The following is a 21,955-nucleotide window of genomic DNA, read 5'->3' on the forward strand; positions in this document are numbered from 1 at the left end:
TCATTTCTTAGATATGTGATACATTCTTGAAAGTAAAATACTGTAAAATTATTTTTCATTATTAATGTAAAAATTTTTCTCTAATAGAAAATGTAGTAAGTGCTCAGAGGAAAAAAATGAGAAAAGCATGCAGAGATAACCATGGCAACCAGTTTGATTATTAGTTGCTTTCGTACTGCTTTTTTCTTTTTGTCTTACATCTTTAGAATACACACATGGCCAAATCAATATAGAAATGTTGAAATAAGTTATGGTATAGTTATTCTTTAGAATAATACAGAACAATTTAGAAAAATGGAGGTGTTCCTATTTACTAAGAAAGAAAGCTCTCCAAGATAATATTAAGTGAAAAAAACAATCCCTCCAAATACATAGAGTATACCGTTAAGTCAAAACAAATATGTATTTCTATATGTAACTATAGATACAGTATGTATATAAATACATAGGAAACATCTGAAAGGCCATATATTGAATCTGTACTAGTGATTATTTCTGGAAAGGGGTGTAGGGTGATGAAGGAAATGGTAAGGGGAACTTTTGTTTTTATCTGTGGCTTTTTTCTAAAAAGAAGAATAATTGCATTTTACATTTGTACTTTAAAATTAATTAACAATTTTTAAAAGTTTATTGGGGTGACAACTGTTAGTGAAATTACATAATTTCAGGTGTACAATTCTGTATTACATCATCTATAAATCCCATTGTGTGTTCACCACCCAGAGTCAGTTCTCCTTCCATCACCATATATTTGATCCCTCTTACTCTCATCTCCCTCTCCCACCCCCCTTACCCTCTGGTAACCACTAAACTATTGTCTGTGTCTATGTGTTTTTGTTTCTCATTTGTTTGTCTTGTTCTTTTGTTGGTTTTGGTTTATATACCACATATCAGTGAAATATAGGGTTCTCTGCTTTTTCTGTCTGACTTATTTCGCTTAGCATCATACTCTCAAGATCCATCCATGTATACAGATTTAATGCAATCCCCATCAAAATCCCAATGGCATTTTTTAAAGAAATAGAACCAAAAACCGTCAGATTTGCTTGGAACTATAATTAACAATTTTAGTTTGAAAAGGGATTATCCTGCATATTCTATTTTCTTGCCTACATTTTCATAATATATTGTGACTGTATTCCCATGTAAAATATCCCTATAAATTCAGTTTTATTTGTATGTGTATTCCATGACATGGCTATACCATAATTTATTTAACCAAATTTCTATTGTGTTTGACATTTAGAACATTTCTAGATTCATGTTATTAAACTAGCTGATATGATGAATATATATTTGCATACCTCTCTAGTTCCATAGGATAAGTTTGCTGAGTCAGGGGGTATGTTTCTAGGGCTGACAAATTGTGTTTCAGAAAGGTATATCCATTTCCACTCCCCTCAGAGGTGGGTAGAAAATGTTTTTTTCCTTCTCTGGTCAACTTTGGGTATTATCTTGTTTTTGCTAATTTAAAACATTATTTTAAAAATTTCATTTTCTAGATTACTAGTGAGGTTAAATCTTTTTCTTTCCATGTATTTTGGCCATTAATATTCCTTTATAGTTTTCTTGCTAATTACCTTTTCCTACTTTTTTCTTAGAATGTTCCTTTTCCTTGTTGACTTGAATGCTTTATTTATTGCACATAGCAACCTTTTGTCATAAAAATAAAAAATTTTTCTCAGTCATTTCCTTCTTAATATCATTAAAATCATACAGAAATATTTATTGACTTGAATATTAAACAATTTAAGGGCCTTAGAGTTAGATAATTTCAAAAGGTACACATAATATTAAATTAATTGAACTTCATAAAATTTAAAAAATCTATTTTCATTAATTTTGAATATTTCTTAAATCACTGAAAATGTTTTTTAACCTTTATATAATTGCTTTTTCAATTTTTAAAAAAGGATAGATCACTTAAAACTGTTTCAAATAATTAATGACCAAAGAGAATTCACTTGCATGGTTTCTTAAAGAAATGTAGTGAGGCATCCATGAATGCTACTTGATTTGACTTTAGATTAAAAAACTACTTATTAAGCTTTACTGGTTTTCTGTTCATGAATAGTAATAAAGTTTAATTTACTTTAAAATTTTTTCTAACAAAAAATTCCCCTTATGTTAGCACTACTATAATCAGCAACAGCCAAGCTTTTATCATGCTTATCATTGGTAGAAAAATACACTGAGAAACGTACCTTGGATAGAAAATTCAACAAGCTGTGCAGCTTTTTTTCTCGTTTATTTAGGTTTTCCTTTCTTGGTTCTTGTTAGGACCCTACAATTTCTCAAAGCCCTTTGCTTTTGGTTGGTGCTGTCATAGCTCATCAGATTTATTCTAGAGACCTATACAGGGTGTCTGGTGAGAGAGAGAGCAGTATTGCTCTGTCCTTGGCAACTTAATGAAGGCTGAGTCAAGTAAACCAAAACCAGGTCCGTTGTAGGTTTTCTTCTTGAATTTATTTGGTCTTGCTGTTTTCTGTTTCGTCTTGTTCCCTGGACCCCCTTGTATCTTCTATCTTAGTTCTCTCTAAAACAATGATAAATATTTAGGAATGCCCGTAAGCTACTGGTTTCTTCCCATTATTGCCCTTCTTTTGTCTCTAGCATATACAGTTATAGGAATTTATAGCTAGTCATCTCATTGAAGTCCAAATATTTAATACATGAAGGAGCAAGAATTAGAATCCAGCAACTTAGAACCAGAACTGGGACTACCATTATTTTAAAGGCTATATGTGATTTTAAAAAAATATCTTTTCTTTTTCCTGTCCTTATTTGGGAAAGTTTACAAACAAATAAGTTACTATTTTGTTTTCTATAATTTTATTTACGAATATAGTAAATGTAGGATGCTTTTCTGCCTTTTGAGAAATTGGACCAGTTCAGAAGCAGAGGATTCTTTTAAAAATTTGCCCCAGTATTAATTTTTTCGAATATTGTAGGATATTAAAAATGTTTTTAATAGATTGCTACATTGTAAGCCATTATGCCTGGTTTTAAAGGTACTTAAATGCTTTTGTTTTATTTTTGAGGGGAGGGAGAACTGGATTTTTTCTTTTTTTAAAGTATGTTAAGTGTAGTTGGTATACAATTTTATATTGGTTATATTAGCTTCAGGAGTACAATATAGTGATTTGACTTTTTATACCTTACAATGTGATCACTCCACTAATTCTAGTAATCATCTGTTACCGTGCCAACTTATCACAATATTATTGACTATATTCTCCTTCCCCTTTTCACTCATGCCCCCACCCCCTCCTTTTAACCATCCATTGATCTCTGTTTTTATGAGTCTGTTTTTGTTGTTAGATTCAACATTTAAGTGAAACCATATGGTATTTGCCTTTTTCTGCCTGACTTATTTCACTTAACATAATATCCTCCAGGTCCATCCATGTTGTCACGAATAGTAAGATTCTTTTTTTATGGCAGAGTAATATTCCATTGTGTATACTATATATACCACATCTTCTTTATCCATTCATCTGTTGATGGACACCTAGGTTACTTCCATATCTTGACTGTTGTAAATAATTCTGCAATTAACATAGGGGTGCAGATATATTTTCAAATTACTGTTTTCATTTTCTTTAGATAAATACCCAGAAGTGGAATTGCTACGTCGTATAGTATATCTATTTTTAGCTTTTGGCGGAATCTCCATACTGTTTTCCATAGAGGCTGCACCAGTTTGCAGTCCCACAAACAGTGCACAAGGGTTCCCTTTCTCCACATCCTTGTCCCAACACATGTTGTTTGTTGACTTTTTGATAATAGCCATTCTGACTGTTGCGAGGTGGTAGGTATCTCATTGTGTTTTTGATTTGTATTTCCCTGATGATTAGTGATGTTGAGCATCTTTTCATGTGTCTGTTGGCCATCTGTATGTCTTCGTTGGAAAAATGTCTTTTCTTGTCCTCTGCTCATTTTTTGATTGGATTGTTTATTTATTTTTGTTACTGAGTTGTATGCACTTCCTATATATTTTGGATATCAACCCTTTGTTGGATGTGTCATTTGCAAATACATTCTCCTATTCAGTGGGTTTCCCTTTTGTTTTGTTGAAGGTTTCCTTTGCTATGCAGAAGCTTTTTAGTTTGATGCAGTCCCATGTCTTTATTTTTGCTTTTGTTTCCCTCGTTCAAAGGGACGTGTCCAAAAGATATTACTTAGACTGATGTCAGATACTTTACTTTCTATGTTTTCTTCTAGGAGTTTTATGGTTTCAGGCCTTACATTTAAGTCCTTAACCAGTTTTGAGTTTATTTTTGTATATGGTGTAAGAAGGTGGTCCAGTTTCTTTTTTTTTTTTTTTTTGCATGTATCGGTTCAGTTTTTCCAACACCATTTGTGGAAGAGACTGTCGTTACTGCAGTATATATTTTTACCTCAAAAGGTACTTAAATACTTTTAAAGTTAACTATATAAATTAAACTTTGAGCTTAACTGATTTTATTTAACTTAGCTTCAATTGATTTTATTTAACTTAGCTTCAGATTTATGTATCATTGATTGTAAATTAATGACTCACACTGGCGTGAAGTGTCTGTCATCTTGTAGCCTAATTCTTTAAGCAATTGTGACTGTACAGACCAGGAAGGAGGGCAGCAAACTTCCAGATGCTTTGAGTATAAAGTTGCAGAATCCCAAGGGTATAAGAGGAATTCTTTGGGTCCAAAGAGAACTGTGGAGGAGGGGAAACGTAGAATCAGGAAGGTATAGCCAAGCATTCCTGTCTAGTGGCACCACAGGCTATCAGTGACCATCTGAACTCTTTTCTTGATAAAATCCTTCATTTTATTGGGTTTCTCACTCCCCCCTCCACTTTTCCTCTCACAGAAACAGCTTTAATGTACAAGTGAAACTCAGTAGCAACGTGTCATTTTCTTCACAACTTTGTAAAACATTTCTGATAATGTTTGATAGAACTGGCAAGTTAGATTTTCTTTGTTGTTAATTCAGACATAAATTGTGTGAATAGGAGTTTTCTTCTTAGGATTAGGGTAAAAAATTTAAATAGATTTTAAATGCAATTATATTGGGTACTGTTAACTTCTTTGCTGGTTTATGTTATGCATGCGTATGCACATGCATATAGTTTATTTTTTCTTAATTAAAATTCTCAGGGAGCGGGTTTTAAAATCTAAACTTTTAAATTTTTTTAAAAAATTCAACTAGTCAATTTATATAGTAGTAGTATTTTATAAAGCCCTTCCTATATAACATTTTCCTTTTGAACTGTTTTAAAATTAGTCTTGAGAAGTATTTCAAAGCTTCCATTAAGTAAGAAGTAGCTCTACTCCCCACCCCACTGCATTCTCATTTTAAAAAAACAAAACAACAAACCAGAAATTATAGTTGGTTTTGCTCTTTGTTCAGAGGTGTGCAGAGGAATAAGTGGTTTCTGTAACTTGTGCTTCCCCTCTCTAAATTTTGAAATTAAGATTTTAGTTTTTAGGACATGTCTTTACCAACTTTTCCCCTTTTTTTGTACAACTGTATATGTTCAGTAAAAACCACATAAAGCAGCACTTTTTCTTTCTCTGTTTTATAGTGGGTCAGAAGTAACAGGTACATGTAATGAAGGCTGTAAAAAGTTAAAGGTGTGTCAGTCCCATCAGAAAGCTTCTGAATAAACACTCAAGTATTTGTTTAGATTTTTGCCCTTGATGTAGCTTATAATAAAATATAGACTACTAAGCATATTTAGTACTCTTCTTGTTTGGTATAAGTGAAATAGTTAGAAATGCTATCAACCCAGATTATTCACTCAAATCTATGAAATTTAAAAGAGCTGATATTTTCTTTTTCATATGATCAGCTTGGAACACATGTTTTGCTTGTGAAATGAGACAGCTATTATGATGCAAAGAAGTATCTTAAAAACAAAACAAATGTCCTTTTTCTGTTTTAAGTATTTCAGCTAAATACTGTGATTATTGCAAGCAGAGCCTGGAGCTTCTTTCTTATTTCTGTTGTATGATATATTTTAACAAGTCCTCTTGAGACTATTAAAATGTCTTGGTTTTTAGGACATGTGGTCCAGCGGGGATAACTTTGTCTACATATGCAATGGGTTGGCAGTTAGATTTTGCATGTCTTGTCATTTCTTTCGAGTCTCTGACCCAGGTTAACCTTTGGTTCTTCTCTGAAGGCAGGAGTGAAGGAAGTTTGAACAGGTGACTGATGATCACTGTCTATACAGCCCACAGACAATATGTGAATTACTTTCGCAGTCCTTAGTCCCCTCCTCCAACCCCCACCCCCTTAAACCAACAAATGCAAATAGCTTCATCCCCATTTGCTAGAAATTCTGGCTTGCTTGGGCAACATGGGCTTTGTTGTTGGGGCTTTCTTCAGAAAGGCAGTTTTATTCCTGGTAAAGGAGAAAGGCTATCGAGTGGAATCTGAATCACCTTAATGGTAAATGCAGCAACAACTTGTTTCTCTGGAGTATTTCCAAAGGTAGGAATTACCCCCAAAGTTCCTTTATGTTGTAGTTGAAGTGTGGTTAAAGAAATTCATTGTCTGCTTTGTTAGCTTTTGTATACTAAACATCCCAGTTCATTTCTGTTATCTCAAAAATCCTGTTTTGTTCTAAATATCACATACTGAAATTGTTGGCACTGTTATTTGATTAGTCACCTCTAAAAATTGTTTTATGATAGAAGGGAGAAGTCAGTCTTTGGTTATTTCCACCATAAAAAATGGTTTAAAATAATAAAAAATACCCAGCCCTATTAGAAGTCAAACTTGATCATTTAAATGCCCAGTTTGAAATGAAAAGTGTTGCAAAATTATTTTCTGTAGTTTTGAGAAATATGATTTTCACCGATATTACATGAAGGTTATTAAATGTATTTTTATGATATAGAAATGTGGATAACATTTTACTAATTTAATATTGTATCAATACATTTAATGTATTTTGTGGAAATTATAGCAGTGACTGCTGTGATTTTTATAAACAGCATAATGGAAGTCACTCCACAGAAGTCAGTCAATAAGAAGAAATGCTATGGTTTAAAAATTGAATGGCCTTTAAAAGCTCAGTGTTGTAAGATGAATTATGAATTGACCTGAAACAACTGAAGTTGTTTCTTTTTTTGTGAACTTTCTTCTGAAAATATTACAAGTTTTGGAAATGGTCATCTTCTTTAACAAGATCATTGTGACCAAAATCTTGGTTCTTTTGAAGTGAGCACCTATGAGTAGGGATTGTGAAACAAGTGGTCTTCATGGAAGCACCTCCATGAAGCTGAAAGGAGTTGTGTCTCACGCATCTATGATTGGCAAGTAGAAAACAAATACATTTTAAAAGCAACTCTTAAATTTAAGCCCTTCTAAATTCTAATTGTGGTTTCTATAATAGCTTGTTTTTTGCATTTTTATGATTTCTATGCTGACTATTTATGATATATTATATAACAGGGTAGGAAAACCATGTAAATTCTACTAAATTAGATTTTTAAATTTTAATTTAGCATGCATGCCAAAGAAAAAGGCACTGTCATTTAGGTAGGGAGATAAACAACTTTAACTGGACTTTTGTATTTTAAGTTACAGAACTATCCTTTTTCCTTTCAATTGTGTTTGGGACAGTAGGAAAGTGAGAAATAGAGTGAAAAAGCAGTATTGTAGAGAAGTCTTTAAGTGATGATAAAAGGAAGAATGATAAGCAGAGAACTGTGAGAGGCAGGATTGAGGTTTGGGGAGTGTGTGAACAGGAAAGAGAGCACCTCTGCTGCTGTGAATGGAAGTAAATACTGTGTCTCTCTGATGGTCAACTGCTTGGGCAATAGACATGATTTAAGATTATGTTCTACTGAGTCTGCTTGTGGTACTGAGGGGATCTACTCTCTCTCTCTCTCTCTCTCTCTCTCTCTCTCTCTCTCTCTCTCTCTCTCTCTTTTTTAGTGTGGGCAAGTCTATTTTATTGCTGTGTAACAAATTGCTAAAAACGAAGCAATGAGAAACAACACACATTTTTGAATCTCACAATTTCTATAGGTCAGAAGTTGGAGCATGCCTTAACGGCGTCCTCTCATAGACTGGAATCAAAGTATGGGTAGGGGGCCTAGGTTCTCATCTGGGACTTGGGGTCATCTTCCAAACTCTTATGATTGTTGGCAAACGAGGGGATCTACTTTTGAATACCTGTTTTCTTTAGAGACATCTAAGTATTTAGAATGGCTGGTTCTACTGTTATTCAAAAAAGTGGCTAGGTGGTTTATCTTTGTTGGGGTATTTTATATTTTTAATGACAAATTTGGTATTTATTGTAGAACATGTAGAAAACAAGTAAAATCTAAAAATTGCTTATATTCTTGCCATCTGGATATAATCACTGCTAATATTTTGGTATGTAAGCCTTAAGATATTTTAACTAAAAAATCAGGAATATTAATTGCCAATAGTCATTGAGACTGAGGACATCTTCAAAAGCATATGTTGTATTCTATATACACAGAATTGTATTGGTTCAGTCTCATCTACTTAAGTATTCTTATTCTGTTATTTCAATAATTAATAGACATAAAAATTGTTATGATTGTAAATATTTGAATTAGAGAAAATCCACGAGAAATTTAAAGAAAAACTATCAGAAAGTACTCCTCCAATATTTGATGAATTTTTTTCTTCTTAAGGGTATATTCAGCCAAGAGAATTGAAAATGCTAAAGCACCTAAATACTGAATTGTTAAGGACATGTTGATAATTTGTTTTCAGTTCTACTTTAAATGTTTTTCTTTGTGGGCACACATAAGCTCCCTCAAATTTGAACCTGAAAAAATGTTTAACCAAACTATTTAATTCTGCATTTTGTTAAGTTTATAGAAGAAAATATTTAATTAAAAGACCATGTCTTTTCATTCCCCCCACTCCAGTAATTAAAAGTAGTACCCAGTTTAAGCAAATGGGCTTTTGGGAGAGTTAGTCCTGAATTTGAATCCTAGTTCTCTCGCTTTCAGACTAGATGTGTGATACTGGATTGGATGTTACTTATCTCACTGAGTCTTTCTTTATATGTAAAATGGAGATAATAATACTTGCTTTACAAAATAGAAAAGACAAATTTTAATATATGCAAAGTCTCTGGCCCTTTTGAGGTATACGTAGTTCTTTTTTTCCCCCTCTCAGTGTGTTCTTTTTAATGAGGTGAAATTCACATAACGTAAAATTAACCATTTTAAAATGCACAATTCAGGGGGACATAGTATATTCACAGTGTTGTGCAACTACCACCTAAGTCTAGTTCCAAAACATTTTTGTCACCCTAAAAGGAAGCCCAGTACCCATTAAGCAGTTGATCTTCATTCCCTTCTACTCCTCACCTCTGGTAACCACCAATCTGTATTCTGTTTATGTGGATTTACCTTAGACATTTCATGTAAATGGAATCGTAAAATATGTGATTTTTGTGTCTGGCTTCTTTCACTTAGAATGTCTTCAATGTTTATCCATGCCACAGCATGTATCGGAACTTCACTTTTTTATTATGGCTGAATAACATTCCATTGTGTGGATATACCACACATTTGTTTATCCATTTATCCACTGATGGACATTTGGATTGCTCCACCTTTTGGCTAGTGTGAATACTGCTGCTGTGAACATGACCATACATGTACTTGTTTGAGTCCTCTTTTTCATTTCTTTTGAGTATATACTTAGGAGTGGAGTTGCTAATTCATATGAGGTGTGATACAAAAATACGGTGAATATTTAAATAAAATTTATTACAGTAAAAGACACATTGCCATTAATCCCCCTCAAGATACTTCCCCTCCCTTCAAACACACTTATCCCATCGTTCTTGCCACTTTCTGAAGCAGTTCTGCAAGTCCTTTTTCGTGACTGTCTTTAGTTGTGCTCTTGTGGCTGCCTTGATGTCCTGAATCATTTTGACTTTGGGGGCAGAGCCAGAAGTTGCACGATGCCAGATCTGGAGAACAACGCACATAAGGACACACCAACATGCTTTTATTTGACAAAAGTTGCTGTATACCAGAACCGATGTGTGACATGGAGCATTGTCATGATGAAGGATGACTTACAGCACACTTTGAAACACACCTTCTCTCAACTGTAGCTCACACCCGACTGCACCAAGCAAATTGGAGCTTGTCACACACTGTTACTAAGGTTCTAGGTGCCGCTTCCCATCTTGAAGATCCCTGCCTTTCCATTGGATGGCACTCGGCAGCAGTACTCACCGTATTTTGTGATCACTACAGGGAAAGGCTCCGTGTCACACATCGCTTCTGATATGGCAATTTCTGTCAAATAAAAACATTACCGTGTGTCCTCATCCACCTTATTCACCGGATCTGGCACCGTGCGACTTCTGGCTCTTCCCCAAAGTCAAAATGACCATGAAAGGTAAACATTTTAAATCGATTCAGGACATCGAGGCAGCCACGAAAGTGCAACTAAAGACACTCAGGAAAGAGGACTTCCAGAACTACTTCAGAAAGTGGCAAGAATGATGGAATAAGTGTGCTCGAAGTGAGGGGAAGTGTTTTGAGGGGGTTTAATGGCAATGTGTCTTTTACTGTAATAATTTTTTTTATTTAAATATTCACCATATTGTTTGATCATACCTAGTCTGTTAATTCTATGTTTAACTTGTTCAGGAACCACCAAACTGTTTTCTATAGCACCTGCATCACTTCACATTCCCACCATCAATGTACGAGGGTTACAATTTCTCTACGTCCTTGCCAACAGTTGTTATTTTCCTTCTGTTTTTATTATAGCCATCTTAGTAGATGTGAAGTGGTATCTCATTGTGGTTTTGATTTGCAGTCCTTCCTTTTTGAGTAGAATATATTCTAGAAATAGATTTTTAAGTTGGTTGATTGGTATTTGAAGCAAAATAACTAAAATGTTGTGATCAAGCCATGGTAGTTTATTTATCACATCACTACCCAAATTGTTTCTTTGGGAAGTAAGATCCAGGCGGCTGGATGGCTCAGTTGGTTAGAGTACGAGCTCTGAGCAACAAGGTTGCCAGTTCATTTCCCACATTGGCCAATGAGCTGCGCCCTCCACAACTAGATTGAAGACAACGAGCTGCTGGTGGGGCGGCCGGATGGCCCAATTGGTTAGAGCATGAGCTCTTAACAAGGTTGCTGGTTCAATTCCCGCATGGGATGGTGGGCTGCGCCCCCTGCAACTAAGATTGAACATGGCGGCTGGACTTGGAGCTGAGCTGCGCCCTCCACAACTAGGTTGAAGGACAACGACTTGGAGCTGATGGGCCCTGGAAAAATACACTGTTCCCCAATAAAAAATTAAAAAGAAAAGATCAGGGACAAAACTTGAATATTAAGCATTTATTCATTTCACAAACATTCATTGTATGATCATTATATGGCAGGCCGTAGACCAGATGTTGGAGATATAACAATAGGACTCACATGGTTCCTTCCCATAAAGGAATTCACAGTGTGGTAGGACAGATAGATATATAAGTGAGGATAAGATGCTATAAGATCTGTACCAGTAGAGAGAAATGCGATATGTGTGGTAGATGAGCATTGAGGCCCTGTGGTTGGGGAGCTTAGTGCTCCCAGAGCTGAATTTTACGGAGCTGGTAATTGAGCAGAGTTTCAAATAATGTATAGTAATGTATAGCATTGACAAGGGAGGGAAGGCCTTTCTTGGACCAGCCTCTGCAAAGGTAGTGAGGGTCAGAACGTTTGGGGTCCGAGAGCAGGTGATTGTGGCTGAATGTATGACGATGTTTGGGGAAGGGAGGGGTTGAGGCTGTGGAAATACAGTGAGGGCCTTGGACACCAAGCCAGGGAGCTCACAGGGGTAACGTGGCGTCATGAAGCGTTTTTCAGCGGAAACGTGACCTGCAGTTTGTATTCTAGAAAGATCATGCTTTGGGGCTAGAGTACGGACTGGAAAGGGCAGCCAGGAATGCCAATTAAGAGGCTAGCGTAGCTTATGTGAGAAGTCATAAGGTCCGGAACCAAGTCATTGACAGGCATAAAGAAGAGCACAATTGGAAAATACGTAGGAGGTAGGCTTGGGTGGACATCTGCAGAAAAGGAGCACAAAGGCTACTTCAAGATTTCTGATCTCTGATGATTGGGTGAGAAAAGGTAATGTCGTTCATCAAGATAGAGCATATAGGATAAGCACCAGTAACTCTGCTTTTGGATGTGCTGAGTTTGAGATGCCTATTTAGATGGCCTCATTGGCTGCTGAAAACACAGCTCTGGAACCGGAGACAGTTCTGTGCTGGTGGAGCAGTGGTGGCATGTGGACGCTTGAGTGAGCAAGAGGACCTGAGAGCAAGCGATTTGGGAGTCATTATTATATGTAGGCAGTAGCTGAAATGAAGGAGTGAACTCTGCGGTACTCAGAACTCAGGTTGGGGTGGGGAGAAAGTGGCTAATCGTGGGGCACGCCACAGGAAATGTGACAGGAGGACTAGGAGGGGGTAGCTGTGTGAGACCCAAGAAAGAATTTTAAAATGACATTATCAGAAGTGTTTAATGCTGGAAGTCAAATGAGATCAGGAAGAAGTGTCCATTGTAAATGGCTGTTAGGAGGTCGTGGGTGACCTTAACACCCAGAGGTTCCCTAAAAAGAGCTGCCTGGACGTATAATTGCAGAGTTGAAAAATGAGAAAATGGAAGTAATAGTGAACATGGGCTAGTCTTTCAAGAAGTTTGGTCATAAAGGAAAGGAGCAGAAGGAGCCAAGGTATTAGCTAGAGAGAATGTAGCTAAATGGGAGTTCCTTCTTTGGAGGAAACTTTGTCTTCACTTGTTAGGCATTTACAACAAGGTTTCCCCGATATCCAAGCCATGGGTGGAAGAGGACCAGAGGCACCTGCAGGGCTCGAGAAGGGAGTGTGACTATGGAGACTGGGTGGCGATGGAGTTGATGCTGCTGTAGGGGCACTAACATTCATCGGTGTATGTACGCTGTGCCACACGCACAGTTTAAACCATTTGCCCAAGATCTCATAGCTATTATGTGGCAAACAGGAATTGGAACCTAATGAATCTGGACCCAGTGTCCCTGCACTAGATAGTAAGAAGCAGTGGAGAGAGAATAGATGTGAAAGGCAGTTGATACCAGAGTCCCATGTCCATCTGATCTCTACCCCACCCCTTCTGTGAAAATTCAGTCCTCAGTGGGCTTCTGGCTTCCAAATACTGCTACGAGTGTCAGAAACATGCTTCCTGGTTTCTTTTTCCGCTGGGAACTACCCCCTGTGGTTTCCTTCAAGAGTTTTTCTTAGCTTATTTGAGGTTTTCTAAAAAGGATTTTTTATTACTGAAAACAGGAAAGAAACATGCATTTAAAAGAATCTCAGTATGCCTATGGAAGGCTAAAGTCACTCTTATGTGACAATAACAGTCCCTGGGTATTCAAAAGGCTGACGTTAGAGGAAAAGCGGACTGGCTGTTATGAAGGTTAAATTCTTGACACAAGGTTAGGCTGCTAGGATTGGACGGGTGGCTCCTCTGATACAGGTTGGGGGAAGAGAGAGAGAAAATGGGGCAGTGTTTGAAGACTCCAGTCAAGGGAGCCAGTGCTATGGCACGGGATGGCAGCAGGAGTGAGTGGAGGAAGCTCAAGGGGTTTACACCTGACCCTACCTTCCCTTTGCTCTTATTGCTCCCAGGACAGATTAGTTTGTGGCAATGTGGGCTCAGTGGGACAAGGAGCAAAACTCCAGGTAGAGAGGCATTGGGTACTCTGACTTGAGTTTCTGTGAATACCAGGTTTCAAGGTTGGATAGTTTAGGTGTAACTATCTCTGTCTCCATGTTTTTCAAAATTGAGGTTTATGTTTTTTCTTTGGTTTTATAGTTACCAGTGTGAAAGCTGCTTAGTATAAATGATAGTTTCATTGTACATGCAGTTTTAAGAATAAGGAAGATAAGCATTTCTAAACCTGAAAAAGGTTCCAAAATCAAATGTTTATTATGACAGATGTTTTTTCTTTTTTACTCAGTTTTGGTTTCTCCAAACCATGTCCTGCTTTTTTGTTTTAGGCTATTCAAATTCTGATTTCATTTATTTCTAGCCTCAAATTCAGGGCATCTATTAAGATAGTAATTTCTGCCCTTGTTGCTTGTTGTCATATGGTTACAAATAAAGCATTCAATCTATTTCAGGAAATTATATATCTATTTGAGATAGGAATTTTATGCATACACAAACACACACGAAATATGAACTGTATGACTGGGATCCTATTTATCTCTTCTTGATGTCCTAAATTGCTTAGTTTGATAAAAAGAGCACTCTAGGTATTTAGTAAATGGTGAATAGAAAATCTGGAGAATGGTAAGCAACTATACCTCTATTAAGTCTTTTTAGATAAAAAACAAGATGCATATTAACATCTGTCTATGTATTTATGTCTCTCTCTCTCTCTCTCTCTCTCCCTCTCAATCTCACTCACCCTCGCACTCACCCATTTTAGTTCCTGTTAAGGTCAGCCATGTGTAAGCTAAACTAGCACATGTGTAACAATAACTGGAAATAGGAGGTTGCTATTTAAGTATATTTTCTGTGATAATTTTATGTGCTACTGTCTTCTCAGTTCAGAGAAGGCAAGCTCTACCTTTCAATAATAAAGCATCTTCACATGTCAGCAAAAATGTATATTTAATGAAAGTACTATTTGGAAATAAATATTAAATAAGGTTAAGTCCCCAGGCATGAAAAGTGTGTTTTTGTCTATGCTTAATGTTTTCTTCATATAAATATACCTCCACATCTGGTTTAAAACACACACACACACACACACACACACACACACACACAAAACCAAGACTTCCTCTGTCAGAGAGTACCTATTGACTATCTAGTGAAATATCACATAGGAGTTCACAAGGTTGTCTTTTGGGCATTGTTTTTTAAAACGTGAACTTTGACTTAGGGAGTAAATTTAATAAGAGGACAGAAAGCAATGTGGCATATTAGAAAAGCATGCACTTAGGAGACAAAACTCTCTTAGCCAAATGGATGATCTTGGCTAAGTTACCCAACCTTACAAAGCCTAAGATTCCTTATGTATAAAGTGGGGAAACAGTATCTACCTTACAGTGTGTTTGGGAGGATTACATGTAATAATGAATATTGAAGTGCCTAGCATGTAATGGGCGGCCAATAAATATTGGCATCTACTTTTTTTCTTCATTTCCCCTATTCCAGGCTTTCATGCCACCTCTTGGCTTTATATCCTGCTTTCTGATTGTTTCCCAAGATTTATTAATTTCTTTTGTATTTCTGCAATTCAGTATCTTCTCATCTTCTAGACATTTTTCTGTTCTATCTGAAGATAAGCTGAGGAACCAGATAAGTTTTGTGTTAGGTATTCACACAAAAGTTTTATTAAAGTTGATTAGCATATCCTTCTATATATTTCCCATACTTTTTTTAAAAAGATTTTTATTCACTTTGTAAACCACTGTGAATATATGCTTATAGTGCTATATATAAAGTTTTAACCTTGTCATTTAAACAAATCTATTTGAACTGGTTTAATTAATACCGAGCAAAATTTCAGCATGGTAATTATAATATTGTTTTTTGATGGAGAGATAATAGATACAGGTAAAATATAATATATAGTATATATATATATCATTTAATTTTGGTGTCTAATATATTGAATGGTTACTCTTCCTCTTTAGTTAAATTAGTTTAAAAAGTGTTTTTATTCTAGGTGCCAAGGATCTGGCAATAAACAAAACTGAGTCTTTGCCTTTGAGAGCTCACTTTCTAAAGTGAAAAGATGTTTTCATACATAAAATTTTTTATACTGCATTTTCTTACTTTGCTCGTACGTAGCGTATACTATACATCCAGGAGTTTTTATTGGAATGTTGTGTTTTATTGGAATGTTGTGGAATGTTGTTTTATTGGAATGTTATGTTTTAGGGGAATAGTTGAAGCTATAGATCAAATATTTTTCAAGATTAATTTCAAATGCAAAATTTCAAATTCCAAAATTTTTAGATTAAATATTGATTGCGTTAAATTTGCCACATTCCACAAAGTTACTATTTTATTCATTATGACTTACTTATTGTATATAGAATATACTCATTTTGGAGGTATAACATCGACTTGCAGGTTCAAAGAATTTTTCATTAACTTAGTAAATATTGTTTGAGGATCTCCTATACTCCTCTAAGTTCTGCCTTATACCAACCTGGCTCAAGAATTTAAACTCAGATCCAGAGCCCAATTTATTTCCTTTTCTTCATGCTGTGTATTCAGAGGTAGGGGCCAGAACTGTGGAGATGAATAGATTGGTTAAGCGACTGAAGATTTATTTGGATTTAGTAACTAGGAAGAGGTCATTAGCGACCTTGGAAAGACTTTCTTTAAAATATATTTGGCAGAAGAAACAGTTATTTCAGGGAGCTAAGGAAACAGAATAATAAGGAAATGGAAGTATCAGATATAGGTGATGCTTCATATTTTGGTAGTAAGTAGAAGGAGGATTCATGCAAGGACTTGAAAGTATAACAGCAACTAGGGGCTATAACTTCAAAATAAGTGGTATGTGAGGGTTATAAGAGAGCAAGGAGTTGGGGATCAAGTGATTAAATACATGAAGAGAGAGGAGATAATTGAAACCATAATGTCCCGGAGGAACCAAAGAAGATAGTTAATAGGACATAAGTAAAAGGGAATTGGGCTTACAAGAGTACAGAGAAAACTTTTCATTCTATACAAGAGGAAGAGATGAATGAAAATAAAAGTATTTTAAGGTGGAGAAATGGGATGGTTATGGTCACTTCTGAAAGGTAGCCTTTAATTTTCTCATACAGTAAAAGGTAAGGTCATTTACTGAATGGAATAGGTGACAGGGAGATGGGAACTGGGGAAAACGTTCTGCCATGGAAACATACTTGGAAATCAGCGATTTTGCAGCAGTACCACCCCAGTTGAAGTTAATGTGGATTTTATAGTGATCGATAACATCCTATTGTTCTATACCAGGAGTTGGCGAACTACAATCCAAGGGCCACGTCTAGCCCATGTAGCCTGTGAGCTACTGTAAGAATGGTTTTTATATTCATGAAGGGTTTTAAAAGATAAGCAAACAAAGAAGAATATGTGACAGAGACTATATGTGGCCTTCAAAACCTAAAATGTTTGCTATCTGGCCCCTTACAGAAAAAAATTGCTGACCCTTGTTCTGTAGCTCAGGATGAGAGAAAACAAATGCTACTGTGATTTAGAGGTGGGAGCTGACGTGCTGGACATGATCAAAGATGAAAGGGCGATAAAGTAAGGGATACTTACTTGGTGTTGGTGGAGATGGACAGTTGGGTGCAGATTGATAGGGAATAAAGTAAAGCCAGAAGAAAGCCAATGGATTGGATTGAAATGAAATGGAGAGGACTTATGGCTGCATCTCATAATGAGAATAAAAAGCATGGTCAGTTGGTATGAAGCAAAGATGACAGGCAAAGAAGTTGGAGGTAGAGAAAAGGGGCACATTTGGTTATCTTGCAGATAAAAAAGAGTTCCAGAAATTGCTAAGTATAACTATTTCAGTAAGGAGATGAAATCTCCAAATATGAGGTCAGGATGATGAAGTATCAGAAGTACGATAGCTAAATTTCTGAAGATGGTAATGGGGAGACTGTGTAAGAAAAAATAATGTGAATTAGGTTACTGGAGTTATTGAAGAAAGTGGAAGTGAGCATGGAGAATGAGGTAGATGATGGTAAAGAAGTAAGAAGAGACTTATGTAAGTAGGTGAATTACTATAAGTAAGGGGGAAAGTGAGGGTGGTAGTTAAGTGGCCCTCCTCTTGTCCTGGCAGCTGACAGAAGTCTGTTCCCTCCTCTTGGCTTGGTAAGTGATAGAAGGTAGATAAAAAAGCTGCAGGGAAGGTGTATTCTCTATGGGAAGTCAGATTTACACATAGTCTTTGAGTACGGGAGGAGCAAAGTTGTAGATTTGTCTCAAGTTGTAAAATGAAGCCCTCAAAATAAAAGTAGTTGATTTTTTTGTGTGTGATTCTACTCTTGCAAATTTTGATTGTACTTTCACAAGAAAAAAAATACAAGAAGAATCCATTAAATGTTAACAGAAATTCTGTTTATTTTTTAAATTATTTTCAGGTGTGCAAAACAATGTAATAGTTAGACATTTGTCATTTATTTCCTTCACACAGTGATAACCCCTCTCTCCCCATCTACTACCCCTCTGACATGGCATACAGCCATTACATTTCTGTAAAGAAAAGTAGTTGATTTTTGCATAGATGTATAAATGTTTTACATACAGCTCTTCCTATAAAGAATTTTTATTTGACATTAGTACTTCTTACTATGTATAAAATTCATTTTTTCAATGAAATTATTAAGGGATTAATACTAAAGATACCTCTTTTGACTGTGAACATGAAGTAACCTAGCAGGTAACCTTCATTTGAAATATTTAAACTGTCTGAATTGGGCTACCAAGTAACTTAGTAGATACCAATCACTTGGGCATGGTAGTGGTCCTTTGCATGACAACATTAATGTAGAGTCAATATTGTAGTATCTGAAGCTCTGTTATTAGACATACATATAAGGACATAATATGCTTTAGCCATTAAAAATCCAGTGCAGGAGATTTCCCTCCCTTCTGAAAAATGAAACAGGAGCAGTCGGTAGCTGCTTTATGTTTTTCTATATTGATGGGCAAAGTGATTCCTGCATATGATATACTTGATCAGCATTTTTCTAGAGGAAAATCTCTTTTCTGTGCTAAGGACTAAAAATAGAAGCAGATAAAATGTGTTGCTAGAAATTTTCACGGTGCTAACTTTGAAGTTACTGGCTCCTCTTGTAAAAAGCCTCTTCATTTTTTCTGGAGAATTAGATTATTTTCTGATAATCAGAAATCTTAAATACCTAAAACTTCATTTTAAATGATACCTTTATTTTAAGTGGTTTTCAGTGAATAGCTTTTGGAATGTTTTTAAAGATTGAGTTAAATTTCTTTTCAGTCATAAGAAGACAATACCTTAATTGTGTCACTTACTTTATTTTTATTTTTGTATTGTGTTTTTTTCCTCAGTTCCCATTACAAAGAATATAGCCAAAACACAGTCGTCTTCTTCCAAAGAGACCGAGCCCATTACAAAGAATGTAGCCAAAACACAGTCGTCTTCTTCCAAAGAGACCGAGCCCATTACAAAGAATATAGCCAAAACACAGTCGTCTTCTTCCAAAGAGACCCAGCCCATTACAAAGAATATAGCCAAAACACAGTCTTCTTCTTCTAAAGTGACCCAGCAGTCAATGCAGTCTTCACAGAAAACTGCTGTAGCATTACCTACACAGCAGATCAAGAAATCAGGTCGGACTAAACCACCTGCACGTACTACAGTCCCCAGGAAGGGAATTCCTGTTAAAAATCCCACAGCAAAGAAAAAAGGCACAAACACAAGAAGAAAGGTTAGTTGTATCTCCTACTAATTTGTATTATAGGTCTCTGTAGTGCCTTATTATTTATAACATACAGTTTAGGATTTACTAAGAGTATGATGAGGCCCTTCAGGATGTAGCAAGAGTATGTATATAAGGCTCTTTAAGGCTTACATAGCTATTAAGATTGGTATTTCTTTTCTTGGGTAAACTTAAAACTTTGAATAGTGTTCGACCTCTTCAAAACCACTTTAAAAGTACTGCATGGGTATATTTATGTTCAGGCCAGCTTATTTAAAACTCAGTAAACTTTAAAAGAAAAAAGCAGTATGGAGTAGATTTTACTGTACATAAATTATACCTTAGTAAACTGGGGGGATGGGAATCAGTGTGATAAATTCAATGATTCTAGAGTCACATCCTATTTAACTGACTCCCCCAAAGAAAAAAATTCTTAAAACCTGAAAATAATAGAAAAAGCAGCTACCTGAAGACACTGGAGAGTAAATGGAAGCAGACAGACTCTGGTGGGGGCAAGCGCACACACAGGAGGAGGGGTGTTATATAGAATTCACTATAAATATAAAGACATAGAATCTTCCTAGATCTATTAGAACTGAATTAAATTTCAGTAGTATTATCTTAAACATTTCTGAGTTCAGCCATTTGATACCAATTGGTATAACATTTCTGTTTCAACTTACCGTGTTTCCCCCCAAATAATTTTTGCTCCCAAAGAGGCATTAGGGCTTATGTTCAGGGGATGTCATCCTGAAAAATCATGCTAGGGCTTATTTTCTGGTTAGGTCTTATTTTTGGGGAAACATGGTAGCAGTATGGATCAAAATGACAATACCATTTTGACTTAATACTTACATTAATACAGATATTTTTATTTTAAAAATCATTCAAAATCTATAAATTAAAACCAAAAGTCAATAAAACTGAATATATTTCTTATATAAAATCATAAATGTCGAAAAAATCAAATAAGCAGATTATTCTAATGTAAATCATTCGCAGATGAAAATTTTCAAATTAAAAATAAATTATATAAAATTAAGAAAAGTTAATGAAATTTATAAAGGGAAACAATATTTTAAACGCATTTTAAAAATTAAAATATATCAAAAATGTCATGATTCATGTGTTTAATACATATTTTCCAGCTGCTGAAAAAGTCTTTGTGATTCGTTGGTGTAATGATGAAAATAGAAGATAATTCCAAAGTATTTTTTAAATTCCTTTATTTTCAAATTATTCCAATATTAATTTGACAATTTTGAAGAGATCTTTTTGAAAATGTGGTGCTCAGGATGGGCAAGGGACAAAGACTGTAATTTTTTGGATAATAAGCTATTTTGTTTCAAAGAAAGCATTTCAATTCACCTTCATCTTCATTATTCATCTTCATTATTTCATCGTGAAAGGATGAAGGCTCTCAGGCAGTCACCTATATCCCTGTTTCAGTACTGCCATGTGGTAGTTTAGTTTAAAAGTCTTTGAACTAGAGTAAGAATTATTCTTGCAATAGACTCTTTCCTTTGTCAACTGTTTTCTCCCCCCACCAAAGTATTCTAGAGGTATGGAAGCATATTTTCCAAATATAGATGTACCTTTATCATGTTAATGCAAATATACTATTTTGGTATGTCATAAGTCAAAGGATTCAGATTTCAGATTTTTAAAATACTGAAAGAACAAGAAATATCAACACAATAATTGCGATTAAATACTTAAAAATTAACATGATTTAAAAATGCTGTGAACCCAAATGACAGTTACTCATGTAAACAAATCAAGAAAAATTCAACAACATTGAATGTTATCCTAGTTTTTCGTCCTTTGTCCCTGCCTATTAAATATCCTGTGTTATTACCTTTTCTAGGCACAAGAGCCTCTTCTCTGATATTGGAGAGCTGTGTTTTAAGGAAGCTCCAAGAAAACCCCAAGAGTTGATACAAAACTCTAGTGATATCTAACAATGGCCAGAAGACATTTGGTTCTTATATACAATAGGCATAATTTTGTATGCAAGCCACTTGTAATTTTGTCAAAATCATCATATGTAATATGGAGAAATGCAGACTAGATACAGTAAAAACTAAATGAATGACTGCTTTCTAAAGGCAAATTCTGTCCTCTGCTTTGTTGAGAGGTCCCTCACCTCCATTTGATGTATTGCTGTATTAGACTTACAGATGTTTCTTTAGCAGTGTGATAAAAACTTGTCTTATAGGGAACCTCAAAAAATAAAACAAGTTACAGAGTGAACTATTTTGGCTAAAATGTGACCAGTTAGAGCACTGGGAATCATAGCCTCTTGGTCTCTTGCTTTCCCACCTGACCAGGTCATGGAGCATTCTGAGGAGCACAGTTTGGAAAGTACTAAGTTTGTGACAAACTCCCACGGCTTTTCAACCCTGAGGACTTCTGACAACTGATCATTTGTGAACCATTGACGCCGATAATTTTCTTACCTCCTCATGTAGCATTTTTTTAAAGCATAATGTATACTTT

General features: G+C 35.5%; 1 protein-coding gene across 2 annotated transcripts in view; it reads left to right on the forward strand.

Annotated features, from left to right (window-relative positions):
• The window catches only part of SCML2 (Scm polycomb group protein like 2), a 75,410-nt gene that overhangs the window by 38,374 nt on the left and 15,081 nt on the right, over nucleotides 1-21,955 (forward strand). For both annotated transcript variants that reach the window (XM_081042296.1, XM_081042297.1), the window contains exon 8: nucleotides 19,086-19,465. In XM_081042296.1, coding sequence (XP_080898422.1) covers nucleotides 19,086-19,465 — 380 coding nt within the window. The remainder of the gene's footprint in view (nucleotides 1-19,085; nucleotides 19,466-21,955) is intronic.

Source organism: Rhinolophus hipposideros, assembly GCF_964194185.1.
Source record: "Rhinolophus hipposideros genome assembly, chromosome: X".
Classification (NCBI taxonomy): Eukaryota; Metazoa; Chordata; class Mammalia; order Chiroptera; family Rhinolophidae; genus Rhinolophus; species Rhinolophus hipposideros.